This window comes from Hylobates moloch, unplaced genomic scaffold (assembly GCF_009828535.3).
Source record: "Hylobates moloch isolate HMO894 unplaced genomic scaffold, HMol_V3 SCAFFOLD_9, whole genome shotgun sequence".
Classification (NCBI taxonomy): Eukaryota; Metazoa; Chordata; class Mammalia; order Primates; family Hylobatidae; genus Hylobates; species Hylobates moloch.
In genome coordinates this window covers 10316254-10334082 of record NW_026652284.1, presented here as the reverse complement: position 1 = coordinate 10334082, position 17829 = coordinate 10316254, and the positions used below count along the sequence as shown (strand labels likewise).

The 17829-nt window shown below is 50.7% G+C and overlaps 1 protein-coding gene across 1 annotated transcript in view; it reads right to left on the bottom strand.

Annotated features, from left to right (window-relative positions):
* Positions 1-9704: 9704 nt before the first annotated feature.
* SRM (spermidine synthase) overlaps positions 9705-17829 on the bottom strand; it is a 292467-nt gene continuing 284342 nt past the window's right edge. The window contains exon 7 of the mRNA XM_058444405.1: positions 9705-9725. Within this exon, the coding sequence (XP_058300388.1) occupies positions 9705-9725 (21 nt within the window). The remainder of the gene's footprint in view (positions 9726-17829) is intronic.

Here is a 17829-nt window from a genome sequence, read left to right as displayed (position 1 = left end):
AGTGGCGCAATCTCCACTCACTGCAACCTCCCCCTCCTGGGCTCAAGCAATCCTCCCACCTCAGCCTCCAAGTAGCTAAGAGCACAGATGAGCACCATCATGCCTTTTTTTTTTTTTTGTAATTTTTGCAGAGACAGGGTTTCACCATGTTTCCCATGCTAGTCTCAAACTCCTGGACTCAAGCGATTCACCCATCTCAGCCTCTCAAAGTGCTGGGATTACAGGCATGAACCACCACACCTGGCCAAACGTCTTTTTTTACTCGTACCTGCCTCTAGGTTGTTCTATACTTTAAAAGAGATAATACACAGAAGCAAGTTTCAGAGCACTTGGTATAGATAGGTCTTCAATGAGTTAAGTGGTACCTGAAGATTTTATGACTATTGAACTAAGGTGGGTCTGCCCACAATCTGTGATGAGCTGGGATGTGGGACTCCTGACTTCCTACCTGGAGGGGAGGTGCTTCCAGGATGGAGGGAGGGTCTTGAGGCACCAATGTCCCTTCCTCGGAGGTCTTCTGCCACCTGCCATCAGAGGAGGCTCCTTCTCCCTCTCCGTCTCCCTTCGCCCTGCAACATGCTCCTGCTTCCTTCACTAATTCCAGCTTGTGATGAGATATTTGTTTTCTTGCTTATTGTCTGCCCCCTCTCCAGACTGTGGGTTTCTTGGGGTGCCTGGAAAAGCCCTGGAAGATAGTAGGTGCTCAATACATATTTTCCCAGTGAAGGAGTGATTGATTGACATCTATGCAGAAAAGTGGGGGGCGAGGGCAAGCGGATTAGAATTCAGGCAGTGGTGGTCTCCCGGACCCACCTTCCCTTTGTCTTGGACCTCAGGAATGACACTTGTCACTCACCTGCCCTGCCCTTCCTAGGGCCCCATGCCCATTCTGTCACTGGCATGGAACTTTCCTGCCTCCCAGGGGATTCAGGGCTGATGGGGAGCCAGGACGCCCTCTGGGCATGGGTGTGGAAAGGAGGGTGCTTTCCAGGCCACTGTCCCCAGTGTCCCCTCCCAGCACTTCCCTTTTGGGCTGCACCAGGCCACGCCATGCACCTGAGGCCCGCCACTGCCTGGCAGCTGAAGCGTCCCTGGAGCAGCTTGGCCGTTCCTTCTAAGGGTCTTATCAGGATTACTTCCCTTCCCCTTGACCAGGGAGCCAGAACCTAGCGTTTTAAGCAGGTTTTGAGAGAGTCGCATCCTCCTGGGGAGTGACTAATAGTGGCCGAGGAAGTGGCCGATGAAGAAACTTTGGTGATGCCTCCTCCTGCGGCCCTGGTCCCACTGCTGTGGCCCACTGGGAACCAGGTCACCCAGATCTCAAATGCGTGGCCTCACTGGCTCCAGTGCCAAGGAGAGCCAAGAGGCTGGCAGCCGACTCTGGCTCATGCCAGAGAGTCTCTGAGCCGGTCCAGCCTGTGTTCCCGGGTGTGGGTCCTCCATGGCCCCAGGGAGCTGCCCGCTCCACCCACCAGGCCCACAGTGAGGGCCAGGCTGAAGCCAGTAGCTCCTCTCAGAAATTCTGAGCAGTGCGGCTGAGGGAGAAAATAGATCCGATGACGCTGATGCCAGGGGATGGGACTTCCAGTTACGGAGGCCATGTGCTGGGGGTGGGGGGGGGGGGGGGGGGGGGGGGGGGGGGGGGGTGTCTGTGACAGAGACAGAGCCGGAGAGAGAGGAAGAGAGTCAGGGAGGGGAGAGACAGAAAGAGGTAGACACCAAGGCAGGAAGCAGATGGACAGAAAGAGAGAGAGACAAAAAGAGGTAGCAATTTATCTAACAAAAGATGGAGAGAGAGGCAGAGACAGAGAGCAAGAGAAAGGAGAGAACGGGAGGGAGAGAGAGATGATGAGAGAGTTTCTCAGAGACAGAGACACACAGAGGGATACTGAAGCCAAGAAGTGGGGTGCCGGGCCAGGGGCCTCTGCCTGTGGGACCGGAACACAGGAGGTGGAGACAGCTGGAGCCCAGCGTGTCCGTGCGTGTCGGCTCTGGGACTGTTGATGCACAAGACATACTGCTAGGCTCAGAGTCATTCGGTGAATTCGATGGAAAATTGGAAAGTTGGGGGCGGGCACTTTGCATGAGGAGAATGAGTGGCCTCCTCATGTGACTACGCTCGTGTGTCTGTGATCACATGTGTGGCGTGTGGAAGAGGGCAAGGCCCAGTTTCTCCCTCAGCTGTCAGGACTCTGAGTGCAGACAGCCCCGGCTGGTGGGCTGCAGGGCCAGGGTGGTGTCTGGTAGGGGGCAGCCAGACACACGCCCTCAGTAGGGGAGGCCAGGGAGCTGTCAGCAGCCCAGGGCCAGGCAGGCAGCGAAAGTGAGCCATGGCATGGCCACTTCTCCTTGCCGCTGTTCACTTGACACTCTCTAACCCAGAAGCCACCTGTTCAGCCATCAGTCACCCACGGAAAATACAGCTTTCCTGAAACTGGGAATCGGACAGAGAGTCCCAAGAGGGGGTGAGCAGGGGGAAATGCCTGCTCTCTGACACTTCCATGGGGCCCCGGGCCCACTCCCAGGCAGGCTGGAGGCCCAAGTCTGGCCTTCAAGAGCTATAAAAAAAAAATACACTACCAATCGGGCACCATCCTGGTACATTTGGGGGGATTTGGGTGGCAGTGAGGGCCCCTGCAGAAATGCCCACCTTGGGGGTGGTGAAGGACCAGCTCTTGCTGGGGTGGCACAGTGAGGACTGTGCCTTGCAGGAGCTGCTGTGTGAACCACATGCCCCTGGGTGAGGACAGGGCAAGGGCTGGCGTGGGGTGGGGGTGGCACTCCAGCTGGGCCGGTGTTTTGGGGGCAGGCAGGGTGGCTGGGGCCTGGAAGGGCCCTGGCTTGGAGGCAGGTCTGGGGCTCTGCCCAGCAGCAGCGCCCTGGCCAGTGGAGGCCCGGCTATGCCCCGCCATGCCCCGCCTCAGATGGCTTGTTAATTTCATCGTTTAGCCCGTTTATGGTGTTCCCAGTTGCTGTTGCTTTTATAAACAAGCATTTTGGTGACCTTCCCCTCCGGACATCAGCTCCGCAAGAATCCCGAGCCCTGAACATTTATAAATAAGCCTTCTCTCAAGTTCCACAACAGGTGTGACCTCCCCCCCGCCCCCCTCCCCTGTCCTGTCCGAAAACTGAACAGTTTCAACAAGCAAAGGGAAGCCGCCCAGGCTGTCTTAAAGGGGTCGAGTGGAGGCCACTGTGCACTAGGCAGCGAGGGGGGCTGACCTGCTTCCCTCTCCCTCGCCCAGGCTAGGGGTCCCAGGGGAGAGTGCCAGCTTGGTGGGCAGTTGACCCCTGACCCCACTTCCCCCTAACACCCCACCCCAGAGGCTATGGACTGAGAGGGCTCCTTGGCTGACACACTGTATCAGAGTCAGACCTCTCCTCCCCAGGGAAGCCTTAACAAGCCCCCAACCCCATTCCCCTCCACAGTTAGCTTCCCACTTCTCGCCGTCCTTGGCTCCACCCTGGTGAGTATAGAGCCTTTCTGTCTCTTCTTCCCTGCCAAAAGCTCTCTGATTCATGATTTGCAACATTTCATACACATTTATTTAACAAGCATTCATTTGTTCAACAAATATTTCTTGAGCTCCTCCTCTGAGCCAGGCACTGTGCCAGGGATAGAAAGCTGAAGGAAACCCAGCCCTGCCTCCAAGGAGCTCACCCTCTAGTGGGGCAGACAGACAAGTAGCAAGACAAGTGAACCGCAGGTGCCTTGGCTCCTGAGAAAGAGCTTTCAACCCAGACTCGGGGTCGAAACCCTTCCTGGGAGGGCTGACTCTTGAGTCCACCATGGACATGATGAGGGGAAATGGACAGGGCAGGGCACAGAGGCAAACACGGCCCGCGGGGAATTGCAGTCATCTGGGCTGGAGCTCAGGGTTATCAGCAGGAGTGGTAGGGAAGGAAGGACTTTAGAATCCCGCCATCCCCATGCCTGTCCCCAGCAGCAGTGCTGGCCTTCGATTCAGAAACCCCAGGGAGCAAGGATCTTCCTCGTGACAACTGGTCCCCAGGGGAAAATAAACCTATAAGGTCCTTTCATATTGGTCATGTAGGAGGACAAGATGGTGTTGTTGGAGGATGATGAAGGTGGTGATGCTGATGACTGAGAAAGATGAGGAGGGAGAATAGGAGGGTGATGATGATGATGATGATGATGATGATGGAACTGAAGATGGTAGTTGTCTCCAGTGAGCAGTGACTATCTGAGACCAGCATCATGAGGGCAGTAAGAAGACTTTACCAAGACAATTGTAGGTAAAGAAGGGCAGACATATTAGAGAAAGTATGAAAATACGCTGCAAGAGTGCAATGGGCAGACCAGCAAGAGAGGATGATATGGTTAGGCTTTGTGTCCCCACCCAAATCTCATTTTGAATTGTAATCCCCAGGTGTTGAGGGAGATACCTGGTGGGAGGTGATTGGATCATGGGGCGGTTTCCACCATGCTGTTCTTATGATAGTGAGTGAGTTCTCACAAGATCTTGTGATTTTAGAAGTATTTGGAAGTTCCTCCTTCATTCACTTGGCTCTCCTGTTGCCTTGTGAAGAAGGTGCCTGCTTCCCCTTCTGTCATGATTGTAAGTTTCCTGAGGCCTCCTCAGCCACATGGAACTGTGAGTCAATTACATCTCTTTCTCTTTCTTTTTTTTTCTTTTTGAGGCAGAGTCTCGCTCTGTCACCCAGTCTGGAGTGCAGTGGTGCAATCTCAGCTCACTGCAACCTCCACCTCCCGGGTTCAAGTGATTCTCCTGCCTCAGCCTCTTGAGTAGCTGGGACTACAGGCACGTGCCACCATGCCCAGCTAATTTTTTGTATTTTTAGTAGAGGCGGGGTTTCACCGTGTTAGCCAGGATGGTCTTGATCTCCTGACCTCATGATCCACCCGCCTCAGCCTCCCAAAGTGCTGGGTTTACAGGCTTGAGCCACTGCGCCTGGCACACCTCTTTCCTTTATAAATTACCCAGTCTCGGGTATTTCTTTATAGCAGTTTGAGAACAGACTAATACAGAGGAGCTGACTGCAAGGAGACAAAGGCTTGCTGGGGATTTTATGAGATGGTGCTTGTACTGTGTGCTGAAGAGGGCTTTGTGCAGTACTGATAATGCCAAGGTTGCAGTGAGCTAACTTGCAGGTGTCTGGTGAGAAGTTGGGCTCAGGAGGGCTACATGTCCTGGACCATGAAGAAAGGCAGACTTAGAGCTTATCTGCTTTTTCTTTCTGCTTTCCCCTGCTCCTGCCAGCCTGACTCCTTTTCCCTAATTAGGACTCCACGGTAGTAGCAGGTGGTGATGTGGATGTTGATCAGGATAGTAGTAGTGGTGATTTTGGTGGTGACGGTGATGGTCACTGTAGTGGTTGTGATGTGATATGCTGATAGTGGTAGTGGTTATGGCGGTGGCAATGGTGGTAATGATGGTGATAACAATAGTGGTAGTGATAGATGGTGATGATTATGGTGGTAACGATGGCAGTGATAATGATGATGACAGTCATCCTGGTGATGGTAATGATGGTGGTAGTGATGATGGTGGTGATAATGGTAGTGATGATGGTGTTGATGAGGGTGGTGATGGTGATGATCATAGTGGTGGTGCTAGTGCCTGTGCTGAGGCTAGTGATTGTGGGGAGGATAATGATGGTGATCAGGGCCATGGTGATGATGGTGGTGGTGGTGACAGTGGTGATGATAGTGATGGTTGTCATAGTAATGCTGATGGTGATGGCAATGGTAGTAGTGATGGCAGTGATGGTAGCAATGGTTGTGGTGGTGGTGACGGTGGTGATGACAGTGATGGTTCTCATAGTAATGGTGATGGTGATGGCAGTGGTAGTAGTGATGGTAATGATGGCAGTAGTGATGGTAGCAATGGTTGTGGTGGTGGTGACAGTGGTGATGATAGTGATGATTGTCATAGTAATGGTGATGGTGATGGCAGTGGTAGTAGTGATGGTAGTGATGGCAGTAGTGATGGTAGCAATGGTTGTGGTGGTGGTGACGGTGGTGATGATAGTGATGGTTGTCATAGTAATGGTGATGGTGATGGCAGTGGTAGTAGTGATGGTAATGATGGCAGTAGTGGTGGTAGCAATGGTTGTGGTGGTGGTAGTGATGGTAGTGATGGTGGTAATCATGGTTGTGATTGTGATGTTGGTGATCATGGTGGTGGTTGCAATGCTGCTCATGGTGGTAGTGGTGGTGCCTGTGGTGTGGAGTGAGGCTATCGATGGTGGATGGTTCTGATGGTCATGATGGTCATCATGGTGGTGATCATGATGTTGCTGTTTGGTGGTGACGGGGTGATGGTGATGGTGGTACTGATGGTAGTGATGGTGGTGATCATGGTGGTAGTTGTGATGGTGGTAGTGGTAGTGCCTGTTGTGTGGAATAAAGCTATCAATGGTGATGATGATAGTGATGGTCATCGTGGTGGTGATCATGGTCTGGTGGTGGTGGTGATAGTGGTGATGGTGATGGTGGTAGTAATGGTGGCAGTGGTAGAGATCATGGTCATGGTGATGATGGTGCTCATGGTGGTAGTGCTGGTACCAGTGGAGGGAGGCTAGTGAGGGTGGTGTTGGTAGTGGTGGTGCTTATGGTGCTCTTGGTGAGCAAGGTGGTGATGGTGATCCTGATGATGGTTGTCATGGTGACAGCTGAATGCAACTAAAAGGAGTATTTCCCCCAGTGTAGCCCAAGGCAGGAAGGTGGGAGATATTTATCATGCTCATAAGGGAACGTCAAGATTTCAATTCAACTCTGAATGCCCAGGGTGACAATCTAGGTGAGAAGGGAAATAGGGAAGAAGCAAAAAGGCCTTGATCCTGAAGGATCAAGTGCTGGATAAAGTAGGGACCAGTTAGATCATGGGGCTCAGATCCAAGCCTGTCCACATGTGTCTTGGGTGAGCTAACTTGCCTAGTAGCTGGCATGGGTGTCAGGGTGGGCCTCATGTCCTAGAGGCCTCCCACAGGGCCTGGACTCTCCAGGTGGACATCAGCCACAGAGGGTGGGTCCTGGGGTCACTCTTCGGGTCTGAGAGAGGGAAATGGAGCCCAAGGACCCCACCCATCTTAATAAGGACCTGAAGAATAATTCCTCCCATGCGTTCTGTGATTCAGTTTCAAAAGAACGTTCCCCTCCTTCTCTCTTAAAACATAGCAAGCCTTTGACAGGAGGTCTGTTATTCACTCTACCGATGACGAACCGACTTCATCTGGGATCCCCTTTCTCCTTTTCTTACGTTTAGTTACTCTGTTTATCCTTCCGGCCGGCTCAGTGGCTTTCTCCCAGAAGCTTCCCTGAACAGCCTCAGATGAGTTACCTCACCTCCTCTGGGAGCCCTGGCATCTGCGATGGCCACGCTGTGTTGCAGGAATCTGTCGTCTGCCTCACTCCACAGCTAGACTGACTGTGTCTGCAAAGGAGGCTGGCGAGGGTGTGATGGTTTGCTCTGCCGCAAACCCTGTGCTCGCTTCAGCCAGGGACCTGCCTCTTACCTCCAGCCTCAGGTGCCTGGCACAGACCTGGCTCAGGCGGTGCTCTGAAATTGCCAGATTTGTTGATTATTGAAGTCACTAGCTGACTCACAGCCCCTCTGTCGACCCTGGGCCACCCAGAGTTGGTGGTGCCCCCATTCAACTCACGAGTGGGCACAGGCTGGGCCTCAGGAGAAAAGAGAGAGTATGAGCAGGCCAGGCTCAGCTGCCAGTTTAGGGCCGGCTAGGGGAGGGCTTGGGGCTGGGGATGTAACAGCCCCGTGGCTCCTATGGTCTGAGCTCCTTTAAATGTTCTGACTGTCCATCCCTAGAGACTGGCTAATGGCTGACTGGGCACCACGAATTTAACGGCTTGAGACCCAAACCAGCCTTGTCTGCCCTTGACTTGTTTCGCCCCCCACCCCAGGGACTGGGGGCTCCCCCGAGGTCTGCATGGAAGAGACAGCCAAGCTCTGGGGGACTTGGGCTGGGTTTTGGTCAACAGACCCAGGCAGCGGGTGAGGAAGGGCTCCTGGCTCCGTGGGTGGTGGGGGTTGGAGCAGCAAGGTCACTGGCCACAATCCCTTAGACCCATTGCCCCACCTTCCAGGTCCTGGGTAATCAGATTAGCGTTCTCCCTGCTGGCCTACCTCTGGGGCTTGTCTGTGAGTGAGGAGGATGGCAAAGCACTTTATAACCTTTGGAAGGAAGTCCGTGGTAACCCAAGCTTAGAGTATCAATACGATTGGTAACAACAATAAAATTGAGCCCTGACATTTGGCGCTGTCCTGCCGAGTCACAAAGAACGAAGCTCTCTCACACGCATTGCTGTGCTGTGACGGGGCCTCGGAACAAGCCCAAGGGTAGACAGGGCAGTAATAACGGTAAGCCCAGGGGCCGGGTGCTTACCGTTATTACTCATGCCTGTAATCCCAGCACTTTGGGAGGCCGAGGCAGACAGATCACTTGAGGTCAGGAGTTTGAGGCCAGCCTGGCCAACATGGTGAAACCCTGTCTGTACTAAAAGTACAGAAATTAGCTGGGCATGGTGGTGCACCCCTGTAATCCCAGCTACTCGGAAGCTGAGGCAGAAGAATCACTTGAACTTGTAAGGTGGAGGTTGCAGTGAGCCGAGATTGCACCACTGCACTCCAGCCTGGGTGGCAGACCAAGACTCTGTCTCAAAAAAAGAAAAAAACCCAAAAAAGTAAGTGCAGTGGTGCGTCTGCCTGTGCCCTGCTGTGTGCCCGGCACTGGCTAAGTGCTTTATCCTGGCAGAGCCCCGACAACCTCACCTTGGCAAGCTTGGTAGCTCTGAAGAGGTGTCCCTGCCACCTCCCAGCTTCAGCTCATCAGAACTAACTGCTGTACCCTCGTGCCCCCAGAGAGCCCACCACAAGGAGGAGGGACCGTCTCCCCATTGTCCTGGCTTGGAAACTGAGGCTCAGAGAGGAGCTGTGTGCAGTAGGGAAGCCAGCCCAAAGCTGAGGCTCTGCTTTCCCCAAACCCTCTGTGTGACCCTCAGCAAGCCCCTCCCCCATGTGGTCCTCAACTCTATCCCCCATCTTCGTAATAGTGGGGAAGGGGGGGTTGCTGGACTGAACAAATTGCCAAGCGGTCTTGGCTTCATCCATTCAACAATATTCCCTGAGTACCTATAACCTGTCTAACTGTTCCAGGGGCTGGAGGTGTGGGGACAAATGGCACCCACATTGGCGCTCCCTTCCTTCGTGGAGTTACAGTCCTCGTGGAGGTTACAGACAGGAGACTAGGAGGAAGGGGAACCAGGCAGTGATAAGCCGCAGAGGGCAGTAAGACCAGGTGCTGTGACAGTGACCTGGGTTTCCATGGGGGATGGAGATGGGGAAGGTGACATTAGGCTGAATGACAAGAGAGAGGAGGGGCCCTGTCTGCAGGCAGCATCAGCCTCTGATTCTGACAGTCTGGGCTCACTTAGCCAGGAGGCAGCAATGGTAAGACTCAAACCTCGGTTTCCCCACTCCCAACCCTTTCCAGGGGGCTAGGGCTGGCTGAGTGACAGCAGGTCAGCATGCTAGTTAAGGCCGAGGCTTGGTGACTCAGATGTCTCCTCCCATCCCTGTGCTTCCTGGGGTGTCCTGCTGGGGCAATGGCAGGGCTTGCCTTGTCTGTTTCCCTTCTCTTAGGGATGGCTGCCAGGCAAAGGGCGTGACCTGCCCAGGGCTTCAGTGGAGGCAGTGATGCAGTCAGAACTGGAAGTTGGGGCTCTGGACTCCTGCAAAAGTGCTCCTTCCACTGTCCACTTCCCTATGGTGAAAGGAGGGGAGGACCCTGTCCCCTGGGCTCTGGGAGTCCCAGGCTTTTGGGGAAGGAGGTGATGGATGTGAGGTGGGAACTCAGGCCTTTGGCTTCACAGCTCCAACTCAGGGGCCACTCCAGGGCAGCCCTTCAGCCTCTTCTTGGTAAAATGTTACAGAGCATCAGGTGAAGTCAGGCACACTCCATAAGCCATTTCACAAACCCTGCAGCCCCCGGGGCAGGGGAGACTCCATTTCACCAGTGAGGAAATAGGCTCAGAGAGGTAACAGAGCTCTCCTGGGTGCCATAGCACAAAGGCGGCTGAGCTGGGATTCTAGCCCTGCTCTGCCAGGCATCCCCTGCCCAGGGATTCATTTGGTCAGTCCCATAATACAAATATTTTTTCTTACCAAACACCCACTGTGAGCCGTGGGGTTTACAGCACGCCCTGAAACACAGCCCGGCTCAGCCCACCAGCAGGCCTCTCACCCTCATTGCATAGAAGCAATCACCGGGGCCAGGCAGTGTTTCAGGGGCTGAGGACACAGACAAAGTCCTTGTTCTCGGGGAGTTCTGCCTGGTCAGGGTGGCAGACACGAGCCCAATAGCTAATCAGCCTCGCGCATGCTGTAAGCATGGAGCTCGTCTTCATGCCTCCTTCCGATTTTGACACAAAAGTCACCTTCTCAGCAAGGTGTTCCCTTGATACCTTGTCTAAGGTCTTCCCCTTTCCTTACTTCTCTTTTTCCCCCTCCTTGACACCTTTTATTATCTAACATACCATATACTTAACTTCTTTCTTTTCTTTTCTTTTTCTTTTTTTTAAGACAGAGTCTCGCTGTCACCCAGGTTGGAGTGCAGTGGCACCATCTCGGCTCACTACAACCTCCGCCTCCCAGGTTCAAGTGATCCTCCTGCCTCAGCCTCCCAAGTAGCTGGAACTATAGGCATGCACCACCACACCTTGCTGATTTTTGTATTTTTTGTAGTGATGGGGTTTTTGCCATGTTGCCCAGGCTGGTCTCAAACTCCTGAGCTCAAGAGATCCGCCCAACTCAGCCTCCCAAAACGCCGGGATTACAGGCATGTGCCACTGTGCCTGGCCATACTTAACTTACTTATCTTGATTATTTTCTATCCCTTCCACTAGATCAGAGGTTGGCAAACCACAGCCAGCCACATCTGGCCCACCGCCTGTGTATATATGGCTGTAGAGCTCAGAATGGTTTTTACATTTTTAAGTAGTTATAAAATCATCAAAAGAAGAATAATACTTTGTGATATGTGAAAATGATATGAAATCCAAATTCCAATATCCATAAATAAAGTTTTATTGGAACACAGCCATGCTCATTCATTTACGTGCTGCCTATGGCCGCTTTTGCACTGCAATAGTGAAGTCAGGCAGCCACGACAGAGACTGTATGTGGCACTCCCATTGCTTTGCACACTACAAATCACAGCGATGTGGTTTTAACTCACTTTTACTTCTTGGCCCACAAAGACTAAATATTTACCATCTGGCTTTTTTTTTTTTTTTTTCTGGACAGAGTCTCACTCTTGCCCAGGCTAGAGGGCAGTGGTAGGGTCATGGCTCACTGCAACCTCTGCCTCCTGGGTTTAAGCAATTCTCCTGCCTCAGCCTCTCGACTAGTTGGGATTACAGGCGCATGACACCATGCCTAGCTAATATTTTGTATTTTTAAGTAGAGACAGGGTTTCACCATGTTGGCCAGCGTGATCTCAAACTCCTGACCTCAGGTGATCTGCCCACCTCGGCCTCCCAAAGTGCTGGGATTACAGGCGTGAGCCACCATGCTCGGCCTTTTGGCCCATCTGGCCTTTTGTAGAAGTCTGTGGTTGCCCCCATTAGAATGTGCCTGACCCCTGCATTAGACGCAAGCTTCACAGGCAGGGGCTTTTTGTCAGTTGATTTACTATTGTGTCCTGGCGTCTAGAACAGTGTTTGGACTTCTACCTCTGGACATGATGGTATAACAGGGCGAGATTTACTTTCTCACATTAAAGTACCAGAAAACTCTGCCTGGTATAGTCGCTTATGTCTGTAGTCCTAGCTACCTGGGAGGCTGAGGTGGGAGGATCACCTGAACCCAGGAATTTGAGTCCAGCCTGGGCAACATAGCAAGACCTCAACTCTGAAAAATAAGGACCAGAAAACTGGACAAAATCTATGAATCAGTGGTTTTCAGACATTGGACAATAAGCAGCACAGGATGGTGATCTCTAAGAAAAGGAAAACAAAGAAGGCCGGGCACGGTGGCTCACTCCTGGAATCCTAGCACTTTGGGAGGCAGAGGTGGGTGGATCACTTGAGCCCAGGAGTTTGAGACCAGCCTGGGCAACATGATGAAACCCCATCTCTACTAAAAATACAAAAATTAGCCTGGTGTGGTGGTGCATGCCTGCAATCCCAGCTACTCGGGAGGCTGAGGCAAGAGAAATACTTGAACCTGGGAGGTGGAGACTGCAGTGAGCACTCCAACCCCGAGTGACGGAGAGAGACCTTGTCTCAAAAAAAAAAAAAAAGAAAAAGAAAAAAAACAAAGATGAGTCCTGCGATTGTCTCAGCTAACCTCCTGGAGAATTACCAGGCCAGTAAACAGAAAGGCAAAATAGAGTCATTGAGTTGAGGAGATGGAATTTGGGGTTCTGGGAGATAGAATGACTAGATTATGTGCAGCAAATACCAGAGAGGGAGGAGGTGCACAGAGAGACGGTGCAGTGATCTGAGGAGGGGTTCCCTCTGTGGCCAGAGTGGAGAGAGCTGTACTCCGTGAGGCATCAGATGGAAACCCCAGAAGGGCATTGCCTTGGTAGTGGGGCTGAATTCACCCTAGACTAAAGCTGCTCTGAACTAATGCTAACAAAGCTTAAAAGCAAGCCTTGACAGTAGCAAACCAATTCCAAATAACTTAGCTGTGTTCCAGAACAAAGCCAGCAATATTTAAAGGAATCCAACAAAATCCAGCACCCAACCATGTAATATTTTAAATGCTGGTTGAACAATAAGTAAATGGATGGTGGTCAGTGGGAGCCAGATTTCTTGTGGCTGGAGAGGAAGTTTACAGAAAAACAAGGAGGGAAGCCTGGAATGGACTGTGGATTAGAGCTGGAGACATCAGTGCAAATCCATGCTTAGCTCAATGTACACACAGATGGATGGATACAGAAAGAAGTACAGGCATGTGTGGATACATGGGTTATGTCTTCTGAGAGGGCCTAGCAGCAGTGGCAACCTAGTAGTAGCAAGCACTCCCAGCCAGATTCTGGCTTCCAATACCATTCTCCACTAAAAGGAGAAATGGTGGATTCTAGGACCTGAGCTGGAAAAATACAAGATGAGGCAGAGCATCTTGTATACCAGAAAGAGCAGGCCAGGCGTGGTGGCTCATACCTGTAATCCCAGCTCTTTGGGAGGTTGAAGCAGGCAGATCATCTGAGCTCGGGAGTTGGAGACCAGCCTAGGCAACATGGTGAAATCCTGTCTCTACAAAAAAAAAACAAAAAACAAAAAAATTAAGTATGGTGGTGTACATCTGTGGTCCCAGCTACTTGAGAGACTGAGGTGGGGGATCACTTGGGCCCCAGAGGTTAAGGTTCCAGTGAGCAGTGACTGTGCCACTGCATGCCAGCCTGGGCCACAGAGTGAGACCCTGTCTCAAAAACAAAAACAAACAAAGAAAAAAGAGACTGTATGGCCAGGCATGGTGGCTCACATCTGTAATTCCAGCACTTTGGAAGGCTGAGGTGGGCAGATCACTTGAGCTCAGGAGTTCAAGACCAGCCTGGGCAACAAGGCAAAACCCTGTCTCTACAAAAAATACAAAAATTAGTCAGGCACGGTGGCATGCACCTGTAGTCCCAGCTACTCTAGAGGCTGAGCGGGGAGGATTCCTTGAGCCCAGGAGGTCGAGGCTGCATTGAGCAGTGATAATGCCACTGCACTCCAGCCTGGGTGACAGAGTGAGACCCTGTCAAAAGAAGAAAAAATAGAAAAGAAGGAAGGAAAAGAAAGGGCTCCAAAAACAGGAGGGGACATGTCAAAGGGATACAGAAACCAGTCTGAAGACCTCTCGATGGCCAAAGCTGGAACAATTTGGACAATAAAATAAATAATGTAGTATTCGGTTATAACCCCAAAGTATAAAATAAATGTACATGAGTCCATACTGATGTAAATACACAATTGAATAAATAAATACAAGAGGGAGAAGAGATAAATCTTTCTCATGAAGAATTCTCAATAATATGTGTAGATTCTCTTCCGACAGGAAGTGGAGCTTAGTTTCCATCCCCTGGAGTGTGAGGTTCACTTTGTGACTTGCTTTCAAAGAAGGGGGCAGGGAAAGGAAAAAATAGTACCTTTGCTACTACTAGTGGAGAAACCTGGTCAGTAGCACCTTAATCAAGTGATGAGGGTTAGCCTCATTGGTGATATCCTAATAGGCTGTGATGAGAAGGGCATTTCACTTTGGTGGTGATATTCTTTCCATAAACCCATAATTCCAATCTACTCATGAGAAAAACAACAGGCAAACCCAGATCGGGGACATTCTATACAATAATTGGCCAATACGCCTCAAGATCATCAAGGTCATGCAAAACAAGAAGAGACTGATCGTGACCAGCCTGGGCAACATAGAGAGACCTGGTCTCTACAAAAAAACAAACAAGAAATTAGCTGGGCATGGTGGCATGCAACTGTAGTCCCCATTAATAGGGAGGCTGAGGTGGGAGGTTGAGGCTGCAGTGAGCTGTGGTCATGCCACTGCACTCCAGCCTGAATGACAGAGTGAGATTCAGTTTCAAAAAAAAAAAAAGACTGAGAAATGGTCATAGACCAGAGGGAGTCATGACAAGTAAATGCAATATAAAATTCTGGATTAGATACTGGAATAGAAAGAGGACATTAATGGGAAAACTGGTGAATCCCAAATAAACTTTGGAGTTTAGTTAACAGTACTGGGCTGGCCGGGCGCGGTGGCTCACACCTGCAATCCCAGCACTTTGGGAGGCCAAGGTGGGCGGATCACGAGGTCAGGAGATCGAGACCATCCTGGCTGACACAGTGAAACCCCATCTCTACTAAAAATACAAAAAAAAATTAGCCGGGTGAGGTGGCGGGCGCCTGTAGTCCCAGCTACTCAGGAGGCTGAGGCAGGAGAATGGCGTGAACCCTGGGGGGTGGAGCCTGCAGCGAGCCGAGATCGCGCCACTGCACTCTAGCCTGGGCGACAGAAAGACTCTGTCTCAAAAACAAAAACAAAAAAAACAAACAGTCCTGGGCTAATGTCAGTTGCATAATTTTTTTGTTTCTTTGTTTGTTGTTTTTAGTTGAGACAAGGTCTTGTTCTGTTGCCTAGGCTGGAGTGCAGTGGCACAATCAGAGCTCAGATCATAGCTCACTGTAACCTCGAGCTCCTGGGCTCATAGCTTTGACAAATATATCAAAGCAATGTAAGATGTTAATGATGGGGGAACTGGATGTGAAGTGTATGGGAACTCTCTGTACTATCTTTGCAACTTTTCTGTAAATCTAAAGCTATTCCAAAATTAACAGTGTATTTTAGCTGGGTGTAGTGGTTCATGCCTGTAATCACAGCACTTTGGGAGGCCAGGGCAGGCAAGTCACTTGAGCTCAAGAATTCCAGACCAGCTTGGGCAACATGGTGAAACTCTGACTCTACCAAAAATACAAAAATTAACCAGGTGTGGTGGTGTGCACCTGCAGTCCCAACTGCTTGAGGAGCTGAGGGGGGAGGATCGCTTGAGCCAGATAAATGGAGGCTGCACTGAGCTGTGTTTGTACCACTGCACTCCAGCCTGGGTGACAAAGCAAGACCCTGTCTCAAAACATATATTTTTATTTTAAAGATGTCCAGCATCCAATAAAAATTACCAGTCAAGCAAAGAAAGGGGGAAATATGACCCATAGCCAGGAAAAAAACAAATCAATAGAGATAGACCCAGAAATGTCACAGTTGGTAAAGTTAGCAGACATTTAGAACAACTACAACTAATACACTCTTCATGTTCAAGAAGATAGAGGAAAGCATGAACATGATGTGAGAAATAAAAATACTAAAAAGACTCAAAAACTTCTAATGTTGAAAAATGCAACCACCATCCGAAATGAAAAATACAATAGATGGAATTAACAGCAAGTTAGACATTGTAGAAGAAAATATTAGTGACCTCAAAGTCATAGCAATAGAAACTATCTAAAGTGAAATGCAGACGGGGAAAAAAAAATCAGAGCCTCAGTGACCTGTGGGACAACATAAGAGGTCTAACATATGTGTAATTGGAGTTCCAGAAAAAGAGGATGGAGATGGGAAAGATATTTGAAGAAATGATGGCTAAAGCTTTTCCAAACTTGATGAAAATGATAAACCTACAGATTCAAGAAGCCCCAGTGAACTCCACAGCAGAAGGAACCTGAAGAAAACCATATTCAGGCACCTCATGGTCAAATTACTGAAAACCAGTGAAGAAAGAATAGCATCTGGCACAAATTTTCAGTAAATATTTGTTGAATAGTAAAATGAATGAAATCCACCAGTGTTTAGAATGTGAAATTTAAACTATGGAGAACAATAAAACAGGATAAAGCCTGGGCATAGTACCTCACATCTGTAATCCCAGCACTTTGGGAGGCCAAAGTGGGAGGATCACTTGGGTCCAGGAGCTTGAGACCAGCCCGGGTAACACAGTGAGACCTCATCTCTACAAAAAAAAATTTAAAAACTAGCTGGGCATGGTGGTGCATGCCTGTAGTTCCAGCTACTCAGGAGGCTGAGGTGGGAGGATCCCTTGAGCCCAAGAGGCTAAGACTACAGTGAGCTATGATTTCACCATTACACTCCTGCCTGGGTGACAGAGTGCAACCCTGTCTCAATAAATAAATAAATAAATAAATAAATAAATAAATAAATAAAAGGATAAAAGGAACAGGGATGGTGGAATGGTGGGCTCCAGAGGAAGGGCTTTCACTGTTTCCACAAGGGGGTTCCAAGAATGTGGCATTTGAGCAGAGCCTGAGGGAGGTGAGGGAACCAGCTGCATGGGGACCTGGACAAGGGATTCCAGGCAGAGGGAGCAGCCTGGGACTCCAAGGGCCCCATAAGCAGTGACTGGTATAAGCCACCACGATGACCCACTGGCTCACCAGTCTCTGCCTGCGGAACAGCAACCTTCATGGCCCCAGGAGCCCAGAAACAAGTGCTCAGGTTTGATTTCTGCCCTGAAAAGAGACCATGCCTGCTGTGTTCAAGGAGGAGCAGAGGCCAGCCAGGGTCACGGTGGTGAGCTGGGGGGAGGGTAGAGACGAGGTCAGTGAGGGTGGGCTTTGTGGTCAACGCAAGGACTTTGACTTCTACACTGAGTGAGACAGAAGTTATCAGAGGGCCCTGAGAAGAGAAGCAGGATCATCTGAGTTAGGTTCTAGAGGGTTCACTCTGGACCGTAGGGGGTAAGATTAGAAGAGGGAGACATAAGGAGGCCCCTGCAATCACTCAAGGGAGAAATGACGGAGACTCAGACGGGGCCGCATCAGTGGGGAGGATGAGCAGTGGTTGCATCCTGGGTACCTTCTGAAAGGAGCGACACCAGGATTTGCCTACATTTGGATGTAGGGTAGAGAGAAAGGGAAGTAAAGGGAGAGTCTAAAGGTTTCGACCTGAGCAGTTAGAGGAATTGAGCTGCACTTATAAGAAGGGCAGGCTTGGCCAGGCACTGTGGCTCACGCCTGTAATCCCAGCACTTTGGGAGGCCAAAGAGGGCAGATCACTTGCGGTCAGGGTTCAAACCAGCCTGGCCAACATGGCAAAACCCCATCTCTACTAAAAATACAAAAATTACCTGGGCGTGGTGGCAGGTGCCTGTAATCCCAGCTACTTGGGAGGCTGAGGCAGGAGAAGCACTTGAACCCGGGAGGCAGAGGTTGCAGTGAGCCAAGATTGCACCACTGCACTCCAGCCTGGGTGACAGAGTGAGACTCCGTCTCAAAAAAAAAAAAAAAAAAAAAAAAGGGCCGGGCACAGTGGCTCACGC